Source organism: Mytilus californianus, unplaced genomic scaffold (genome assembly GCF_021869535.1).
Source record: "Mytilus californianus isolate M0D057914Y unplaced genomic scaffold, xbMytCali1.0.p SCAF_2, whole genome shotgun sequence".
NCBI classification, from domain to species: Eukaryota; Metazoa; Mollusca; class Bivalvia; order Mytilida; family Mytilidae; genus Mytilus; species Mytilus californianus.
The window spans coordinates 86536496-86556948 of record NW_026262668.1 but is presented as its reverse complement, the minus strand read 5'-3'; the positions used below and the strand labels follow the sequence as shown (position 1 = coordinate 86556948).

Below are 20453 nucleotides of genomic sequence, written 5' to 3'. Positions count from 1 at the left end.
ATATCATAAAATGACAGAGCTAGAGGTGAATTCCCATATCAAGTAGACCTTGAAAATTGTAATATGCAATGTTATACATTTTAATGTGTTTCAACTATTCGGAAATTAAACGTAAGGATGGAAATAATATTGCACTTTAATAACAATTGAACGATAATAGAAATTTTTTTTCGACATAACATGATCTTTTATTCAACACTTGACAGATCTGTGGGAATTAATAGTAGAAATTAGTCTTGTGAAGAGAATCTATTCTAGCTAAAATAGATTGATCACTTGCTGTTAGAACAATGATTTAAAGAAATAATAAACGATCAAAATAGCTAAAAAAAAATAAAAAATGAAATCTGTAAAGTACAATGAACTGGAATAAAGATGCAAATTGTGAAATTTTGTTTGACATCTTTACCCTATATTCTAAGTAAAATTGACCTAGTAAGACATCTCATGCATCGTTGGTCTTATGGCAGCCTGCTTGCCTCTTGTTAAGCACGTAATTTGTTAAATGTCTGGTTCAGGCAAACCAAAAACTTTATGATTGGCATTTGCTTATTCCTTGACAAGCATGCGGCATGTCCTTTGTGAGCTATAACATCAACCATGTCTTTCAGCGTGTCGGTCTAGTAAATACAGGGTACCATTATCTCTCAAAAATGTGTTATAGAAATGAATAAAAAAGTTATATTTTTCTCTGGAAATTAAACTGGTTTTAACTGAATTAAGACTGCACAAATTATGTACAGTTATTGAAGATGTAAATACATTTTGTTAGAAAAAGTAATCTTTATGAACAGCATTTTTGTAGGAAACATTTGTGGTACATTTTTTGCCAAATTGTTTCATGGGTTTCATATAGAATTTCTAAAGAAGAATGAAACGAACTTTTGTATGATGGATTCCTCTGAAGACCCCTCAGAAGACGCCTTTTTACTTAACAATACTCATCATAGATACTAGGATTAATATTATGTACACCAGACATGTGTTTCGTCTACTAAAGACTCATCAGTTACGCTCGAATAAAAAAAAGTCAAAATAAAGTACGATGTTCGATGGAATTAAGGAACACAATTCTGGGAACTATGTTGATGCATCTATGTCAATGCAAAAATAAAGTTAGGTATGTTAATTACCGTGACTTTCACCAACACAGTGAGAATCAGTTGCGAACTATTTATTTCGAAGACAGATATTACTTTAATTCATTTGTGAAATGTTCATAATTATGTTGCAATAATTATTTAGTACCAACTTCAAATATTGCTGCTTAACTTAAAAGCCTTGTTGACGAAGGTTATGCTTATACTGATATTGTTCAATAATTGGGTCTTGTGGTTTTGGGATTGATATCAATTATCCTTTAAGATTTTTGGCTAGATCAAGAACCCCAAGTACGTGGCTGAGTTAAGCATGTCTGTGAGTGAGTTGGTTTTCCTAATCTGGTACAGTGATATAGAAGAAAAGCAAAACAACCAACAACATTGAAGAAAATTACGAGCACTAGAACAAAATTTATTAAATGAGTGGATTGCATTTTCTTCAATATTTTTCGTTCCTCTCTTTTTTTGCACTGACTACTTTTACCTTTATTCATATGTTGATTTGAATGACGCATAAAAAGGATAAATAGCAAATCAACATTTATATCAAACCAGCTTATTATTTGCACAAATTTCGTCGACATAAATGTTTGTACTCAATTTTTAACCCATGATATATAATGTATAAAACGTAAAGACAATAACTTACTTTGTCGGCCGATTCGTTTTGACATCCGATGCCACAATGTTTTCAGTGTTATAAGATATGGAGTAGCAGTTTCACATCTATGTTCACACAACGTTGACTGCACACGTTCAGAATGCCCAGTACTTAATATGACGAAAATTATTAAGATCGTATACAGTGTTTTGTATTTAGTTATGGTCATCACCTGTAACAGAAAAAATAGTACCACAATGTATAAATTATTAGGAAAAGGTAGGTACTCAGGTTTATCAATTCACATATCCCAATTTACACTGCATTTAGTATTGAAGTACTTACGTGTGTTTCTAGTTGATTGTATATGTTTTTTAATGCGGTTTTGAAAACCACTAGAGTTTATTTTCATTTGCATTTCTTTATTAAATGTTGTTACTCGTCCGAGAGTTCTTACGTAGTTCACGAGTCAAACGACCGACTGCAAACAAAACTATCATAACCTATTCTTTTTGTACTTCGTTACTTTTCACGCCGCTACCTGTCGCAATTTTAGGCCACCACTCGACATTACTATATAAAATGATCATCTAACAAAGATCTGACAGTCATCAAGAAATATATGGAAGTATCTTTTTTCCATTTTTACTATACGGTTGACAAACGCGAAATATTGTATAGCTAATAAGTAATATTCAATTACGATGATAGTATTCGATTGCCTATTACATGTCACAATGTGACGATATTGTCAGATAGAATATTGGATATATTATTATGTATCAATTGATCCTGATTGGCAGTAACATTCTCTTGTATCATTTACTTTGGTTTTATAAACACAAATATATATGATCTCCACAAGCGTAATCTCAACATTTGAACAATCACTTCATAACAAGAAACTTGATATTTTTGTAAAATACAATTTATTACAATTTTATATGTTTTGTCAATGAACTACAATTTGTATAACTTTAATACTTGATGATACTCGGACGACGATAAACTTAGACATTGTAAAGTATTCTGTTTCAAAATATCCAGTAGATAAACTCATCATTGTAGAAGAACTGTTGATATATATATTATTGCAAAGGAGAAAAGGATTGCTTTACCAATTGAGGCTAACTCGAATTAGTTTTCCGTTATATATTGCATTTTATATGTAAACTACATTCATGTAAACAAAAATCCTACTTGATGTATGTGGGTATTTTGTTACAATATTCCCTGGTGTTAAATCATCTGATCAAGTCGTACTAAATACTAATGAAGAGGAATTACTGTAACCCCTTATATTAAAACTTCATTACCGTTCCATAACGTATGTTTCATTGTGGTAATATATCGTTTGATAATAGTTATTCGCACTGACATCTTTACATTATATTTCAAATAGAACAGTCACATTTAAAATTGCCCTTTCGATCTATCAATTTTGCTGCATAGTCTTACTTACTGATACACATTATGGTATCAACATATGAGCCGTATATGTTTTGCTCATTGTAGAAAGCGTCACGGTGACTTGTAGTTGCTGACTTGGTGAACATTTGTCGCATTGACATTCTTAACACATCTTCTTATATTAACATGGCATTGTTTTTTGTTATCTCTAATATATTTTCACTTTTGGGTAGGTTTCATATGTTTTCCTAAGCCTGTCTAGACCTGTCTATCTGTTTTAATTTGTCTCTTTAGGCTATTTAAAGTTTGTCTTTTGATTTAGATACTTGTCTTTTGTGATGAAAGTACATGTATGTTGACATCTTTATGTCTTTTCTGGTTAAGTGTTTTATGACTGCTGTCACATTTCTTGTATCTCACATTTCCTTTTTCTCATTAACGGTAATTCTAGTTTAAATTAGGGACAATATGTCTATAGACTGATATTCAATTTGAACTCTTGTAATCACCTACGCTTAAATATCTGCCTCTAGATAAACTTCTTGGTCTTACTGCACTTGATATGCTGTCTCATTGGTGTTTTTGAGACATCTTTTATTCCTTTTACTAAAGAGTGACTCTAAACGTAAAGTGCTTGAAATAACAATCAAATCTAATCGTTTGCTATATATGATTCATATTTTGGAATTGAGCATGAAAAATTGAAGAGACACAATATATTCTCTTTATCACAAACGTAGACGAAATAGACACCAGGTATGTTTTAAATATCAATTAACGTGATTGAGAAAAGTATATTTGCAAGCCAAGCAATCAATTAAGTTTTCGATTTTAGTCGTTTGCTGATATAAAAAAGAAGCAGAAGATGCCAAGAAAAAAACCAAGAGTCGATGGAAAACAGACAATACCATGCACAAAAAGATTAACGACGAAAAGACAAACAACAGTCTATATACATCTCCACTAAAGACTAAGAGTCGATGGAAAACAGACAATACCTTGCACAAAAAGATTAAAGACAAACAACGGTCTACATACATCTCCACTAAAAACAACAATCTATTCATTAAAATATTATGCATTGAACGAAAAAATTAATTCAGAAGTAGTACTAAAAAAAATAAAAGTTAAAGGTTAGATTTAAACATTTTCTTTTATCCTGAAACAAGTCTTCCGTTTCAATTATGTTTGAAGTTGACGTGTTCTACATAGTTAGCAATGATACAATTTCACTGCACTAGAAGCGCATTTCGACAATAAATATCCCTTCAGTGATGCTCGAGGCCAAAATATTTGAAAATCCAAATCCTAATACAAACTTTGAAATGCTGATAAAAAACCAAATGAACCAAAGTAAGGTCAAACTCGTATAAGGAATCAGATCTATGCCTCAGGGAAATACATTCCTTAATCTAAAATGATTCGAAATTTAGAACACAAATTTAAATAGAACAATATCCATATTTACTGAAGTACAAAAAAGTATTGGCAAATGATAAGCTACGTAAATATGAAATCATAAAAAAATAAGGTAAATGTATTCTTAATTTTGCATTTTATATGTATAACACACATTTTTTATGACATTTGTGATAAACCCTTTTCTTATTACGTAGTGGATAATCATAAATCTTTTTGTTTTCAAATATTCAGCTCGGGGCTAACCAAGACAGCTACAACTCATGATTTATAATCACTATGGAAAAAATAAGCAATTGTTCTGTTATATTTTTATTGAAACTAGCAAACTATATTTTTCTATAAGAGTTTTGTAACTTAAATAAGATTTGATTTTGTTCTTCCGGTTGACATTCCTTTTATCAATTTTAACTAATAAAGCTAAGGTAAAAGTTAATATTCACAGTACCGGTGGGAGATTATACGTGAAGTCACAGAGTGGAATTCTATGAAGCAAATAAAGTACAATAACTTAAATTGAAGAAAGATAAATTATAAAATTGTTCTTTAGAAACATTAAAAGTATTATTGCACTATGTCTCTTAAGATTTCCTTTATCTTGACAGAAGAAGTTGATATATTGATGAATGGAAGGAAATTGAGTTTAAATAGAGTGTAATGATTTGTTCGTCAATGAACTTAATTGCGAACTTTAAATCTGAATCCCATAATAATTGTTAAAAAATCAATGTATAACCGAAAATTCAGAAGTATGAAATCATGATCGTGTTAAGATTTTTTAAATGTGGATAGTGGTATAAATATTAAAATGTTCATACAGTAACTACTAAAACAAACTGTTGATCGAATATACATTATGATTGACGTCAAAATTTACGTAAGCAATGTTTACTCGACTGACTTCTCAGCAGAAAGTTTACTCGAAAGTCCAAGAACATTTTTGAAATTGGAAAGGGTTTGGAAGCAGAAAAAAACCTTTCCACTATTTGGGACTCTGTGACACTGAAGTAGGAAAGCATCTAGCGTCGTCGTCAAGTTTTATTAGCAACAATAACAAAGAGAAATAATTAGGTGGCGCCACACGATTCAGCGATCATTAAAGTCAACGAATTTTATCGATTTGGGTTAACGGAATAACACACGGCTGTATTTGATATCATTAGAAAGAGGAGAACACGCCTCATCGAAATATTGATGTCGTCGTTGTCTACAGTGGTCACGATTTTCTTAAATTTGGGTCAAAGGTCAAAGCTAAAATTTCAGGGAAAATGTAGAGTCACGTTAAGACAGCTGGTCGCCCCTACATATATGCGTTTATAGCAAAATAAATTCAAATAATTCAAAGGATTATAATATAGTTTCTATATTTAGGACTAAATTGATATTTATGTTGCCAAATATGGTTCGAGATTGACATTGGTTTTTATAGGGTGCACTCTTACAATTTTCATTCATCTGTTAAACAACACTGACCTTGACCTATTGAATTTCCAAATTCGGAACTTTTTCATAAGATTCAATACAAGTGATCTCTTGAGATCTTTTTTATATATTAACATGTATAAGTTGTCCTTCCAAAATGTTATATTTCCGTCTTTTGATAGATGTTTCGTAATGATTTTCTGGGAAAATATCCAGTTTTCTTTTGGTGAGTGTGGAAGCAATTAAAATTGTACTTAGTTCCAAAACTGGTGTAATATTAACGTATTATGATTGAATTAGTAGGTATGAGTATATCTTTGCTTAATAGAAATAAGAAAGACTGCAAACGCTGAAAAAGGGGGAGGGTTGTCCGTCAAAGTTATGAAAACAAAGTGACAATTAGAAACAGGTTAATCACTCTATCTTACAAACTTATATATTGGCCTACAATTGACATGAAGTTAAAGATTGTCTACAAAAAGAGGGTTGTAACAACATCAATCTAATTAAAATATAGATCTCTGATACATTTATCCTCATATGAGTTTATACATACGAACACGCGAGTTAATATAGTTCTGAATTTTAATCAGATTGAAAAAACATAAAAAAAATTGCCTAAGCTAGCAGTAGCTATAACGTTTCATTGTCGACTGTTAAGTTGAACGCCCACCAACCAGGTTTATATTAGAGAGCTAATTTCAGTTGATTTTTTTTCATCGCATTCGAAGCAAGTTGCAGAATGCGAGGCATACAGCATACAATCTGATGATGGAGGCGGCAACACCGTAAACTATTTGTATATCTTTTTATTTCAGAGGGTACAGGAATGGGATGAATCATATTTTGTATATAGATCCATTGTGTTACGCAGTTCCCGTCTGTCATATAATTATTTTCCTTGACCTCATTTTCATGGTTTAGTGACTGCTAAAAAACTGTCTGGTTTTTTTTGTCATGTGAATGTCTCACTTGTGAGTTTTAATGTCCCTTGGTATCCTTCGGATCTCTTTTATCATGAGTTCTATAGGATAACAATATTTGGTTACTAATAATATGGTATCCTTGCAAGGTCTACATGTCAGTCACACATAGTTCACCTGGCCTCGACTTCATTTCATGGATCAGTAAACAAGGTTAAGTTTTATTGGTCAAGTCCTTATCTCGGATACTGTAAGTACATGAAGTAGTGGGTAAACTATATTTGATGTATAGAATGGTAGCAAATTGTACATGTCTTTGTGACCGAGTTCATCTGACTTTACCTCATTTGCATGGAACATTGGTAATTTTATTTTTATGTAATACTTGTATAATATAAAAATAAGGAGATGTGAAAGTAAGCAGTAATAGGCAACCGTACAGCCTTCAATAATGAGAAAAACCCACTGTATGGTCGGGCTATAAAAGACCCGGATATATAGGCCTCAAACTATAAATTGATAACGTCCTTTCATTAGCTTTCAGTAAGGGACCGAACATTTGATTTCGAAAGGAGGGAGGGGAGGAGGATTTTGAAAACCAATAACTTGACCTGGTATGAACTGAAAATCAGTGACTTTGCACAAGATGAAAATGAATACTTTACAACATGAAATGCAGGATATTGAAGGTTATAAATGTGTACAAAAGTGAAAAATAAATTTTCGCGCAGCAAAGCCGTGGAAAAAATAAGAATGCGTAGTAACAGATGAAAAAAAAAGGGTCAATCAGGAAAAAAGTTTCCTGCTGCCAGCTTGGCACATATAGGTCATGGGCTTCAGTGGTCTGCTCGAACAAACCAATTGCCAATTCAGCTTTGAAATTATTGCAGTTGTTTCTGCTGGTGTATAATTTATAGCAGGAACGGTGATACATTTTTGTTGTCTTTCACTCCAAGGGGGATTTAGATCCAAAGCATCATGCAAGACCATAAAATAGACTTGATGTGCCATATTCCGGATGTGTTACGAAACCGACCGATTTGATTCTTATACTACAATTATAACAAAAATATCTTTTCAATAATTAGTTGAAAATATTAAAAAACAGACAAAAACATATTCCTCCGTAGAAAATAATAATTTACAAAGTTACCTGGCTATTCAAAACAAATAAATCAACCACACAACAAGCAAACATGAGAAATGTAATGAGTGACCACTGTCCTTTTAATGACCTAATACTAGTAGTGTAAGCAACAAAATGATTAATGTCACGGGATAATCCGTGTTTAATCTATGCCAAAATATTGACTTAATTTGTGTTTTTAATTGCTAATTTCTTCAAAACTACTATTATTTCACACATGAAATTTGGCACACACATGTACCATGTCTTATTGCTCTAATCAGAGTAAAAATTATCGTGATGATACACGTAATAATTTTACCTTCGATGAAAATGTGGTAAATTTAGGGTAAAATTTTAGTTTGACTAAAATGCTGAAATAATTATACTAAATTCACTTAAATACTTTCCGCTTTTGTTATATGATATATTTAATGTATAAACTATATTATAAGTACCATTTTAACAACCAACAAAGAGCGTAATAATTTTATTTTTCATGTTAAAGATTTCCCGTACAATACGGTATCTATGGGTACCCTGTAAAAACACAAAATTTAGAAAATCGTGACCATGGGAACTTACGACGACAATCATGATTGTACAATATAATGATTTTCCTATAATTTGCAAACAAAAATAGTCGTGTGTTATCCGTTAACTTAAACTCGTTAACTAGAGGACTTTTTGGACACTGGACACCCTACTAAAAAGTCCATGAAAACAAACGGTAAAATAATCGACGTTTAAATCTATTATATTTGGAACGTATGCTTTACTTTAATTGAGTTTAACAGTTAGTTGGTTTTGTTAATGATATAACTTTCACACGATTCAAAAAAAATGTCGGATATAAATTTAATTTACTTTTACTTTATCAGTTTTAAAAATTATCTCGACACTAAATAAATTGACATTTGCATGTCCAAATATGGATAAGAACGTTGAATATCTTAAATGAAAACGGCATACTTTATTATAACATAGTTATGAAGTCATCTTTTTTAACTAAATACTATAACTTTTATGTTGTAACTTATCTCAAAGTACCCTTACCTACTGATCTTTGATATAGATGCAAATGCATGATTTGAAAACGGTTGTTTCCTTTAAAAGTTCATACGCATAACTTCATTACTACATACATATTTCATAAAGTAACAAAAACCTTATCTTTCCTTAAAAAAAATTGACCTTTAAAAAAAACCATTTGCACACGTCATTTAACGTTTAACTTACTAAAAACGGTATCATGGTCATATTGTGCATACATTGTGAAAATTGACACATTGGTAGAGTAAAGAACAAAGAATTTTTTTAACATACTGGTAACAAATCTATCAAATTAAGAATTGGAAAAGTAAAAAATTCCGACGTAATCTGATTTCAATCTCCAGATGATTTTTGAAATCATATTTTGAAGAAGCAGTGCAGTTTAATAGTAAAAACCCTTGCTTTTTGAGTTTCTCTTTACTATTCATGTTACAGTAATAATTGAAAAGACTTACTTATTAAGTTACAACATTAAAGTTGATTCATGAAGATAATTTCATACAAAACTGAATTTATTCACTTGGGAAATTGTCAACTTTTAATATCATTAAATAATGCACAAGATTTCTGACAGTTAATTTTGATTTAAGAAAAGATATACAAAAACTTAAAACTATTGAACAATTCTAAATTTTCAATTTCGACAACCAGAATAAAATTTATTTGGCGTAAATATACACGGTCGACATTGCTTTTGTAATTTGTAACATAAATATTTGATCATTAAGGTAAAAGCCCTTTGTTGATAATTATACCAGCTGACATTGTAGCAGCCTCAATTTAACGGAGTTTGAAAAGTTAACATTAACAATACAATCAGAAATTTGACAAGGACTACTGTTTTATTTAATATTTAATTATGATTTTAACAATGACAAAATATATAACTTTATGCAAACATCTGGAAAAGTTGTCATTTGGCTATATAGACTGTTTTTTTACATACTTTATATTTTTCAGTTACTTATTCAGTGAAACCTGTCCAAACCGTACATCCTTGGGGTTTGGTTTGGCTTTCTCGGTATGCGGATTGTAGAGATAAACGGAAATGAACAGATTAAAATTATTTTGACATTGACTTACGACAGACACCAAAGGACACAATATAGGACAACTTTTTTTTTTAAATAAAGGATACCAAAATGCAGTTATGTCTTCATAACATCTTGACTTACTACGGAATATGTATATATATATATCCCAGTTGATACGATATTCGTAGTTAGCGTTTCCTATCATGATTTTCTAGATAGAGGATTGCTGCTAACACGGAAGCTATTGAACAAACGGTTCAATGGTCGTTTCAGTCAAAAATTCATTTACCAATGTATGAATATCCAGCAATATCAATAATATTCGCAGATTTCTGAAAAAGTCTACTTAAGATACACACATCGACCCCTTACTAAATGACGAAAACAATTGGATAATTCCATTTTCGAACAGTTTTCTGTTAAGAGGCACCGAAATTAGTCGTTGAAAATGAAGGAAATGTAATTTATATAGATAACACAAACATAAAGTTGTGTGTGCCGAATCCCTTTGCATAACATTAACAAATGCCTCACATCTTTACAATATGATGAGTTTCTTTACACATAAGCAGAATCTATCAAAAATTCTTACCATATTGGTACATCTGATATAAATATTCCGAATAAAGATACTGGTTTCTTGCACAAATTTTCTTATTATACTGGAATTTGTTTATTCATGATAAGCAAAGTTTTAAGTAGAAATAAACAAATGTCGCCTACATTGCAACTTCATTTTGTAGCTGTGCTCCGCCTATTTTTATGAAAATATGCAATTTTTACAAACCTAAGGTAAAATTGTATCAGACATCATACATTCTCCACAGTACAGAAGCGAATGAATTGAATTTGTTTTGTTTTAATTATTTTCGGTGTTTGGTTGTCATTATTTTTTTTGTTTTAAAACATCGTAGTTATTGTTATGATGTTAACTACAGAAAAAAATGAAGTCTGTTACATGTCTGGTGTAACATAACGTCTGAGAAAAAACTTTATGGGAAGCGTGATGTTTTTTGTTCCAAATTAGTGATATTTTTTATTAGAAACATATCTGAAACACCTGAATACGATTTATATATCTAAAAGTTGGTTTACCTACCGTAAATCTATGTTCACTAATTTTTAAATTTCATTTCTGTATTTCTTTTTTTTTTTATATTGATTTGCTTTGTATTTTCTAACCTCAGACAAAAAGAGAGACAACATAGAAAGACCAGTTCTATCCTGTTCCGCCGTTTCAACATATCGCAAAGTGTATTTTTATTTGCATGTGTATTTTTTCACAAAAAAAGACGGCATTAATGATTTTTCATATCAGCACAGAAGTGGTGACTACTGCACTCGTGAACCCTCGGGGACGAAGTGTTAATCTTAAGAGGCATCGACCCAGTTGTTGCAATAAACGCATCAAAGATACAAGAATTATTTATTAATACATGTATAATGAATGTATGTTTTGTCTACATTTTCACTCATTTCGAAAGATTTTACAGAAAATGAGAGCAACTGATGAGTCTTGTAAAAACGAAACGCGCGACTGATGTAACAAATTATAAGCTTGTTTTCGTTGATGAGTTTTTACAATAAGAAATTGAAAAAAATAAAACTGCCTTCATGAACGTTGATGGTGTAAGAGTGAATTTGGGTGGATAATTGCATGTATATATCAAGTGGTGTTTCGACTTTCTTTGAACTGTTTTTCATAAAATTAAAGGAATACAGTTACAATAAGTTGGAAATAGCACAGTTAGTTAAATAACAAAATAGCCACGAGGCTCATATCTAAACCTCGACCTTTCACACTATGTAGAACTAGGAATGATGTTTACAATATCATGTAGGAATTAATAGTTATTTAGCTATATTTATAATTCGCGCTTTTGTAAGTGTAATTCAGTATTATTAAGGTAAAGAGGAACAAATGTTTGAATATAACATTCTCCAGATCCTGACACCTGGTATAATTGAAAACAGAACAGACCTGTACTCAGGACCGATCAACATTAATCTTTTAGACAGATTTGGTATGCAGGAGAGTGGAAAGTATTACCATTTCTGTTCATCAAAGAATATATTGACAAGATATGGACACTTAATTGTATTTACCTTGCTGACAAGTAATACAACATAATACTTGGCAATTTAATTACACTAATTGTGATTTATCTAAGCTTTTAATGTACTTGCACCGTTTTTAAAATATTCCATCAGGAATAAAACATAATACACGATGCCTTGATCTTGAATTACAGTGTCATTGTGGCAATAAATTCCTTGATTAAAAATCCTGACTTTCAAAGTTATTATACAGATTGTAGATCTGTATAACGGTATGATTCTGGTGGATTTACAGAAGCACAAATATACCTTTCTGCAGCTGTATATCTATAATAAAAATGTAGAATGTTTCCTTCAAATATAGATTAAACAAATATCGTTAACTTGTTTGTTTTTTCTTATTTTTTTGGCCATCTTTTTTAGAACGTTCTAACCCAAACATTTAAAAGCCAAGAATGTATAAGACCAAAAACACGGGAAGAGGTTTATATGAATCTCTTACCACTGTGTCCATGTTCCAAACATTAGAATTTACTTATTAAAGACTTATGGAAAAGTGTGTTCACTAATACATACCCTCTTACATGAATCACCTTAGCAAAGAGCAGTATGTTCTGTAATAATAATTATCGACGCACCCATTGTCTTAACCTTGATTTGCATCTTCTAAATGGATTTATAAGATTCGATCCTCGTTCAACTACTATGATCTATTGTGGATCGTCTTTGTGGATTATATTTACTTCAGTCAGAAGCAACCTGTGCTTAATTTACATTAAGAAGGGGGACGAAATGATACGAAGTTGGCAAACATAAACAATTAAAAGCAGAAAGACAGAAAGGATTTCAGCCTAAAGAAAAAAAAAGATGGATTGACAAGCAACAGTCCTGAATAACATTGAATAGAAACAAAACGAAGATTTAGTATCACCAAAAACCTGGTATAAATATAGGTGCTCCGCAGTTTAAACTCCACAATAGTTACGTTTGTCATGTTGACCATGGAAACATGGAACGTACAAACCAGAATATAAGTCGTGTTCAGTAATGAGGACGGGATTGTGACTACAGATCTGTTGTCAGATACAACATCAAGTAAAAATCAAATCAAGAGAACTCAAATGTTTTGTACTGTTGTACGAGACAAGGGACTTAGATCGTATGTATTATAACATATCAATAGAACACACTAGAGTCCAAATCTGATTCACACCGTCCAAGAATGGGTTGTATAAAGCTTTGTTCTTAGTTTTGATTTAAAAAAATGTTAGAAATTTGAAGTACAATTGTGTATTTTGTTATTCAATAGAGTGATGGAAGACGCAGTTGAACATTAAACAGACAAACGTTTGTTAATGTAGATAAACCGTATATCGCCATCTTGGATTGTAAAATAGCAGTACACAATCGGTCTAGTTCTTTCATCAACTCTGTAAATTTGTACACATAATGGCAATTTATGTGCAAGACCGTTTATTAGTGATTTAATATATTCTATACGTTGTGACTGATTTGAAAGATATATACATTACCTATTTTAATAGAGATGTAAATCCTTGTTTAAAAACTGTTGTTTTTTTTTAATTGCATACGCATAACTTCATTGTTAAGTAACAAAAACCAATCTCGATCCTCTACACAAATTGACGGTTACATTTTTTTTAACACATGTCATTTTACATTAGCAATATGAGTCAGGGTCATATTGGGCATATACAGTTACCATTTAAACATTATTAGAGTTAAACAAAGACCATGTTTATTTTCATTTGAAACTGTACATCTTTAATAGAACATTTCATTTATACTGACAACAAATCTGACAAATAATAGACGAACAAAAATTCAAGAATTGGTGACAGAAAAAAATGCAATGCCTTGAACTGCAAACATATCTTTAAGAATAAATGAAGATCAGTTATATATACCTTAATAATAATTACTTTATTTCTCTTCAATAAATAAGTGGGAAATACTAGCTTATTAAGTCAAACAAGAAAGTTAATTCCTGAAGATGAATTTATGCAAAACTGAATTGATTTACATGGGAAATTCTTGTAGAATTCTAAAATCATTAAATAATTAACAAGATTTTTCACATAAACTGTTCTGTCAAAATGTTGCTCTTGTTCTTCGATCGTGATAAATTTTGTAATATGCTTATTTACGTTCAAAGACTTTGAATGTCTTATTATGTCAATTTGAGAAGAGCCATTGTATGTAACAAAAATCTCCTAAATAAATCATATTATTGAACATTTACGTTCAATCTTTCAAAAAAATGAATAAAAAACTCATTTAAGAAATCAAGTAAAAAGTGTTTGATTTTCCTTTCTTGTTAATTAATTTTACTACCATGACATTTTCATCTGAATATTTCTAATGATCCGTATTTCAAATTACACCATTGCATTGTCTGATTAATACTTTAAATTTAACTAAATTACTTCAAAGACAGATACAAAGGCAATTTATTGCTTTAAACGGACTCAATTGAGCTTGACTGTAATTGAATGAACAAATTTCATTTTATAACGCATCAAGGCGATACTATTAAAACACTATAAGTGGTCAATGAAATTCACTTAGTATATTAAGTGCTCTCGAGAAGAAAGTGATATATTTCAATTTTATCAGAATACTGAATGAAATGGAGACTCCAATAATTTCAATTCTACCAGAAGTTTATATACAAAAATAGAAAACCCTTCAAATATGAATAAAAAGGACATTTGAAGTAAAACAATAAGATTCGAAAACCAAAAGCCAAAAGATAGACAAAAATTTAAAGAAAATGACAAACAGCAGCCGACAAACACAGTAGATAAAACAAATAGGCGAGCTGCATAAACATCACTGCAAAAGGTAATTTACAACATTTCCAGAATGGTAAGCAATATATGAAAACGTTAGATAGTTTAATCATTCTGATGCATATGCTTACAAGCAGCCATATTCCATTAATTAATAAATGGAAGGTTTTATGCAGTGTAAACATTACCTCTACCAAGTTAGAATTATGTTGGACAATGTAGGTGCTCCAGATGTCCATGGATTTTAATTTTGTTAATAACCTGACGTTCGGTTAATTTATTTTTCTCTTTTATCAACATGTATATATTATTTATCGATGTTCATTTGTAATGCAAAAAACAGCTATTTTGAACTCTGGAACAAATTATATCAATTAGTGTTTTACATAGTCATTTTATTCTGATTTCTTGCGTTGAATATCATAAAGAAATGTCAATTTTTCTAAATGTTCGCAAAGGTTATAAATATACCATTGCTATTTAATCCTTACGTTTAATTTATATTTTGATTTTTTCAAATCGATTCGCCAATTCATATTTTGAATCGTGACAACCAAAGCATTTGTCATAGAATAATATTTAATCAACAAAATCGTTATGGTTTTGAATAAAGATTTTTACTATTAGAAAGTCTTGACTCCTTTAAACTCAAAATTGTAATAAGAAGACTTCATTAACACCAGCGTTTTACAACGAAATGAAATTTCATAATGCGAAACTATGTCGTAAGTTTCATTAAACTGACCAAAACAGCTAAGTTTATACATGAGTTATTGATGCAGTGATGTGATTATTTATAAATTAAAAAGATTCTTAACGTGTTGGGCATGATTTAAAAAGGTGTCAAGATTTTCATCACTAGTACCTTGTCATGTATTAAACGACCAAATATCCCAAAAGTATTGTGATATAACATTTTTATGACGAAAAAGGAACATCATTAGTTTTAATTTCATTACCATCGTGAGAGTTTACAAGTACGATCCTTTCAAAGAAATAGTCTGTCTTTAACTGTAATAAAAAAAACTGAGATATTGATAACATGTTAAAACGTATATTCAGGAAAAACTACATGACCACTACATGTATTTTCGTTCATAGTAGTAAACAATTCAGGAACTAAAATCAAATCAAAAAATTATTGTTTAGGTTTGATTTTGAGGACTTTTCATCTTTAGTTACTTCGTGTTAAAATGACATTCAAGAAAAATATGCATACAATTTTACTGAAATAAAAATGTATAAACATTATAAATTAGTTTATTAACTAAGAAAGAATGGTTCTAAAAATCAACTTAGTTGCTAGATACTTTTCTGTGACACCAGGGAGACAATAAGTTATTTGAAATTATACAATTCTAATGTCATATAATCGCTTGCTCTTCGGTTTCCTCAAAGTAATTTATGGCTTTTAAAAATAACGAACTTAATTTTCTCAATTTGGAAAAACTACAATTGCAAGGCACTTTCTTTGAAAAAAAACTGTAAAAAAATACTTCTTATACGGATTGCAAAAGGCTATATCCGGTTGGTCCTTTTCAAGGTCACATGCATTCCATCATTACCTAAAATCCCAGGATTTTATAATGCAAAAATTTAAAGAAAAATGAAATAACTATTACTTCAAAACATTTCAATGACAATGTCTCCAATAAGAAGTCACAGGATAGCTTCAAACTTTTACCAAATGTGCATCTCAATAACCGAAACATTTTGAACCAGTTGCTTATCTCTTTTATTTCAAAGGAGATGCTATAAAGGCAAAGGTCAAAATTAAGAACATGAACTTGATAATCAACCTTGACCTCAAATTCCAAAGGACAGCTCAGGGATCTCAAATTTAAAAAATCTTATTATGTTACATTAAATACCACTTCGTTGAATAGTTCAGGAGATATAATTTCTTTAATACATTACAGAGCCGCTTTGCTCAAAATTGACGAAATCTTCCAGAGGATATAACAACCAATTAAAAAATTAGTTTGTCGATACACATATTTTACGTAGCAAATAAGACTAAAAGAAAAAACAAAAATTAGGCAAACATTTTACAGAAATAAATTACCTTAGCTGTATTTGGCAAAACTTTTAGGAATTTTTGGTCATGAAGGGTCTTCTACTTCGTACTTTATTTGGCCTTTTTATTTTATTTTTTTTCGAGTGTTACTGATGAGTCTTTTGTAGACGAAATGCGCGTCTGGCGTACAAAGTTTCAATCCTGGTATGTTTGATAAGTGCATTCATCAAGAAGGAAAAGTGAAAAAAAAAAATAAAAGAACAAATGGTATTTTCATCGGACAGCTGGAAACCTAATTAGATTCAATTATACATGTCAAATGGTTTAAGGATATGCCTTGTAAACAAGTAAAAGCCTAAATGTATGCGCTTTCTATATATTTTGTACATGATATATTGTATATTTAATATTTGTAAGTAATTTGATTGTTTGTCGTAAGCTTTGATTTGGTGATGTTCTGAGTACAAATTTTACTCTAAATCATGACAGCTAAGGTCTGCTAAGAGGAAAAACCCGCTATATTGTATTCTTGAATTTATTATTCATTCTTTAAAAAAAAAATTTCTTCTCAGTTAGAAGAACTTTTGCACAAATACCGCAATAAGGTAAAAACAATCTGTGTTGTTTACATATATGATATATTTCAGAAATTACACCGAACATTTTGTTTTCTTTAAGGAAAGGGAAAATAGTGTTGAGTCTAGTGGATAGACGATTCATGGCAGGTTGAATCCAGGCATGAGGCGAATTACATTGCAATGTAATGCATTATATTACAATTACTTTGACAAAACCATGCATTAAATTACAATTACAATTACATGCATTTATCAAAGTAATGCATTAAATTACAATTACTTTTGCAAAGTAATGCATTGAATTACACATTATATTTGTAGTTTTATTATCAAGTGAAAAGAAAAATAAAACATTTTGAAAAACAACATGCAGTCACAAAAGATTCTAGCATATGCAGTAACACTTCCATGTATTGAATTTAAATATACATGTAAAAAGTCTATTCAAAACGACTATTACATTTTAACATCATAATGGTTTCGAAGGTTTTATTCTTCATGCACATTCTATTTTTCAAGGTATACATCTCTGTGTTTTCTCTAAAAAGAAATTACAGAGATGAAGTTTAATATCTATCTTATCGTAATGTTAACTTTACTTTTATAAATATACATTTGTTTTGTTTTTATTTCAATCAAAATATTTACTGAGAATTTCTTTCTTATTATATGATAAACACAGAGCTTAATGTATGACCAAGTGTCAAAATGGTGAAAAGATTGACTGTAAAAAAAAACTAATTAGTCTTTTATTATTTAATCATGACAAGGTATTCATTGATCTTTTGACAACAAGGGAATACAGTAATGCTTTTAAATATAAAATCTTTTTATGCAGGAGAAGTATGAAATTGTATGAAATATAATGAAATAAAAAAAATAATAAAAGAACTCAATCTGATATACAGTGTTGTGTTATTCATTTAGAATCTAATTTGGTCATTCTAGTATTTATACCAATTTTTCTCAAGTTATACCTGGGGCAAGGCTTAATCTCCAAATTCCCTCTAGTGATTTATGTAAAGGGTGAAAAACAAATATTAAAAAAAAATCTTTTTGCTAAAGTAATGCATTAAATTACGATAACATGTAATGCAAAAATTGCTGCATTACACATTACATGCAATTACTTGGAAAAATATAATGCATTACCATGCATTACAATTAAAAATTTGCATTACCCCATGCCTGGTTGAATCTTATATTTTGCCTTATTTTGTAAGCACCTGTAAAAACCAGATAATGATGATAATGAATGGCTGTTTAATGTCCAGTGACAAATTAAATCCATATTCAGGACTAGAACATGTTCATGTGATGTGAATCCGACACTATGAGTATGATGTGTGACGTGTTAAAAGAAACAGTCCACTGGACGACATCTCACAGTAACCGGATAACTTATTTTGACTCCGAGTCTTTCCTGTTAAACCTAAATGCCACGTACTTTATGAATACATGCATTTAATTAATTTATCTTGCGGTGGCTGTAACTAAGGAGACAACTCTCCATCCAAGTTACAATTTATAAAAATAAACCATTATAGGTCAAGGTACGGTCTTCAAAACGGAGCATTAGCTCACACCGAACAGCAAGCTATAAAGGGCCCCAAAAAATTACTAGTGTAAATAAAGGCAACATTAGTATACCGCTGTTCGAAACTCATAAATCGATAGAGATAAAACAAATCCGGGTTAAAACTAAAACTGAGGGAAACGCATTAAATATAAGAGGAGAACAACGACACAACAAAAACACAACATTAAAATGTAACACACACAGAAACGAACTATAATATAACAATAATAGTGTAAAACCATTCAAACGGAAAAACCAACGGTCTAATCTATATAAAAAACGAGAAACGAGAAACACGCATGAACCACATAAACAGACGACAACCACTGTAATCAGATTCCTGACCTAGGACAGGTGCAAACACTTGCAGCGGGATCAAACGTTTCAATGTTACCAAACCTTCTCCCTCCTCCGAAACAACAGCATAACACCACAACACAGAAAAACACACCATAAAATATCAATTGGAAGGCTTAACTCAATCAAAAAACGTAAATTAACACACAATGAACGAATAAATTTGACCTGTGACACCTGAATGCAAATACACAGTTAATAAAAAATTACAAGGGATAAATAATTAAAGTCAAAAGTAAATAAACAGGTTTAAACAAAGTTAAAGTATGATATCACTGTGAAATTTCAAACAATTTATAGAAAATCATCACCTTTGAATAAAGAACATTATAACCTTGAAAAGACATCGAATAATCCCAAAATTTTAACCGAAGTTTGACTGTGTTTTTCAATTAAACTTTATTATCTGTTCGAAATACTAAGGACTTTCTACTCTAGGAATAGATTACCTTAGCAGTATTTTGCCAAACATTTCGAAATTTTGGTTCCTCATTGCTCTTCAACTTCGTGCCTTTTTTGGCTTTTTAAACTTTTTTAATTCGAGTGTTACTGATGGGTCTTTTCTAGTCGAAACGTGCGTCTGGTGTACAAAATGTTTAGCATAGTATGTATGAGTTTATTGAAATATATAGCACAAAGGAAGTTCTTTTGAATCTTAAAATCAGGGTTATTGTCACTTGTACTTGTAGGTATTGCTATATAATTGTTGCCGTTTTACCTCATATTTTAGCATCTTTTCAATGATTTTACCTTTAAGAGTCTTTTGATGTAAATAGTAATTTTTAAGTTAGTGTTTATGTGTTGAGATATTCAATCATCACTTAATGTAATAAGGTATGAAATAGACAGATGAAATGTTCTTCCTCAGGATGTACACGCCCATCTCAAAACATAACATTATTAGAACATTGAGAGACAGAAGCACCCAGTATTTATTGAAATATTGTTGGAATGAATTATAAA

The 20453-nt window shown here is 30.5% G+C and overlaps 1 protein-coding gene across 1 annotated transcript in view; it reads right to left on the bottom strand.

Annotated features, from left to right (window-relative positions):
* LOC127730370 (uncharacterized) overlaps positions 1-20453 on the bottom strand; it is a 64330-nt gene that overhangs the window by 28597 nt on the left and 15280 nt on the right. Inside the window, exon 2 of the mRNA XM_052238747.1 lies at positions 1750-1933. Coding sequence (XP_052094707.1) covers positions 1750-1933 — 184 coding nt within the window. The remainder of the gene's footprint in view (positions 1-1749; positions 1934-20453) is intronic.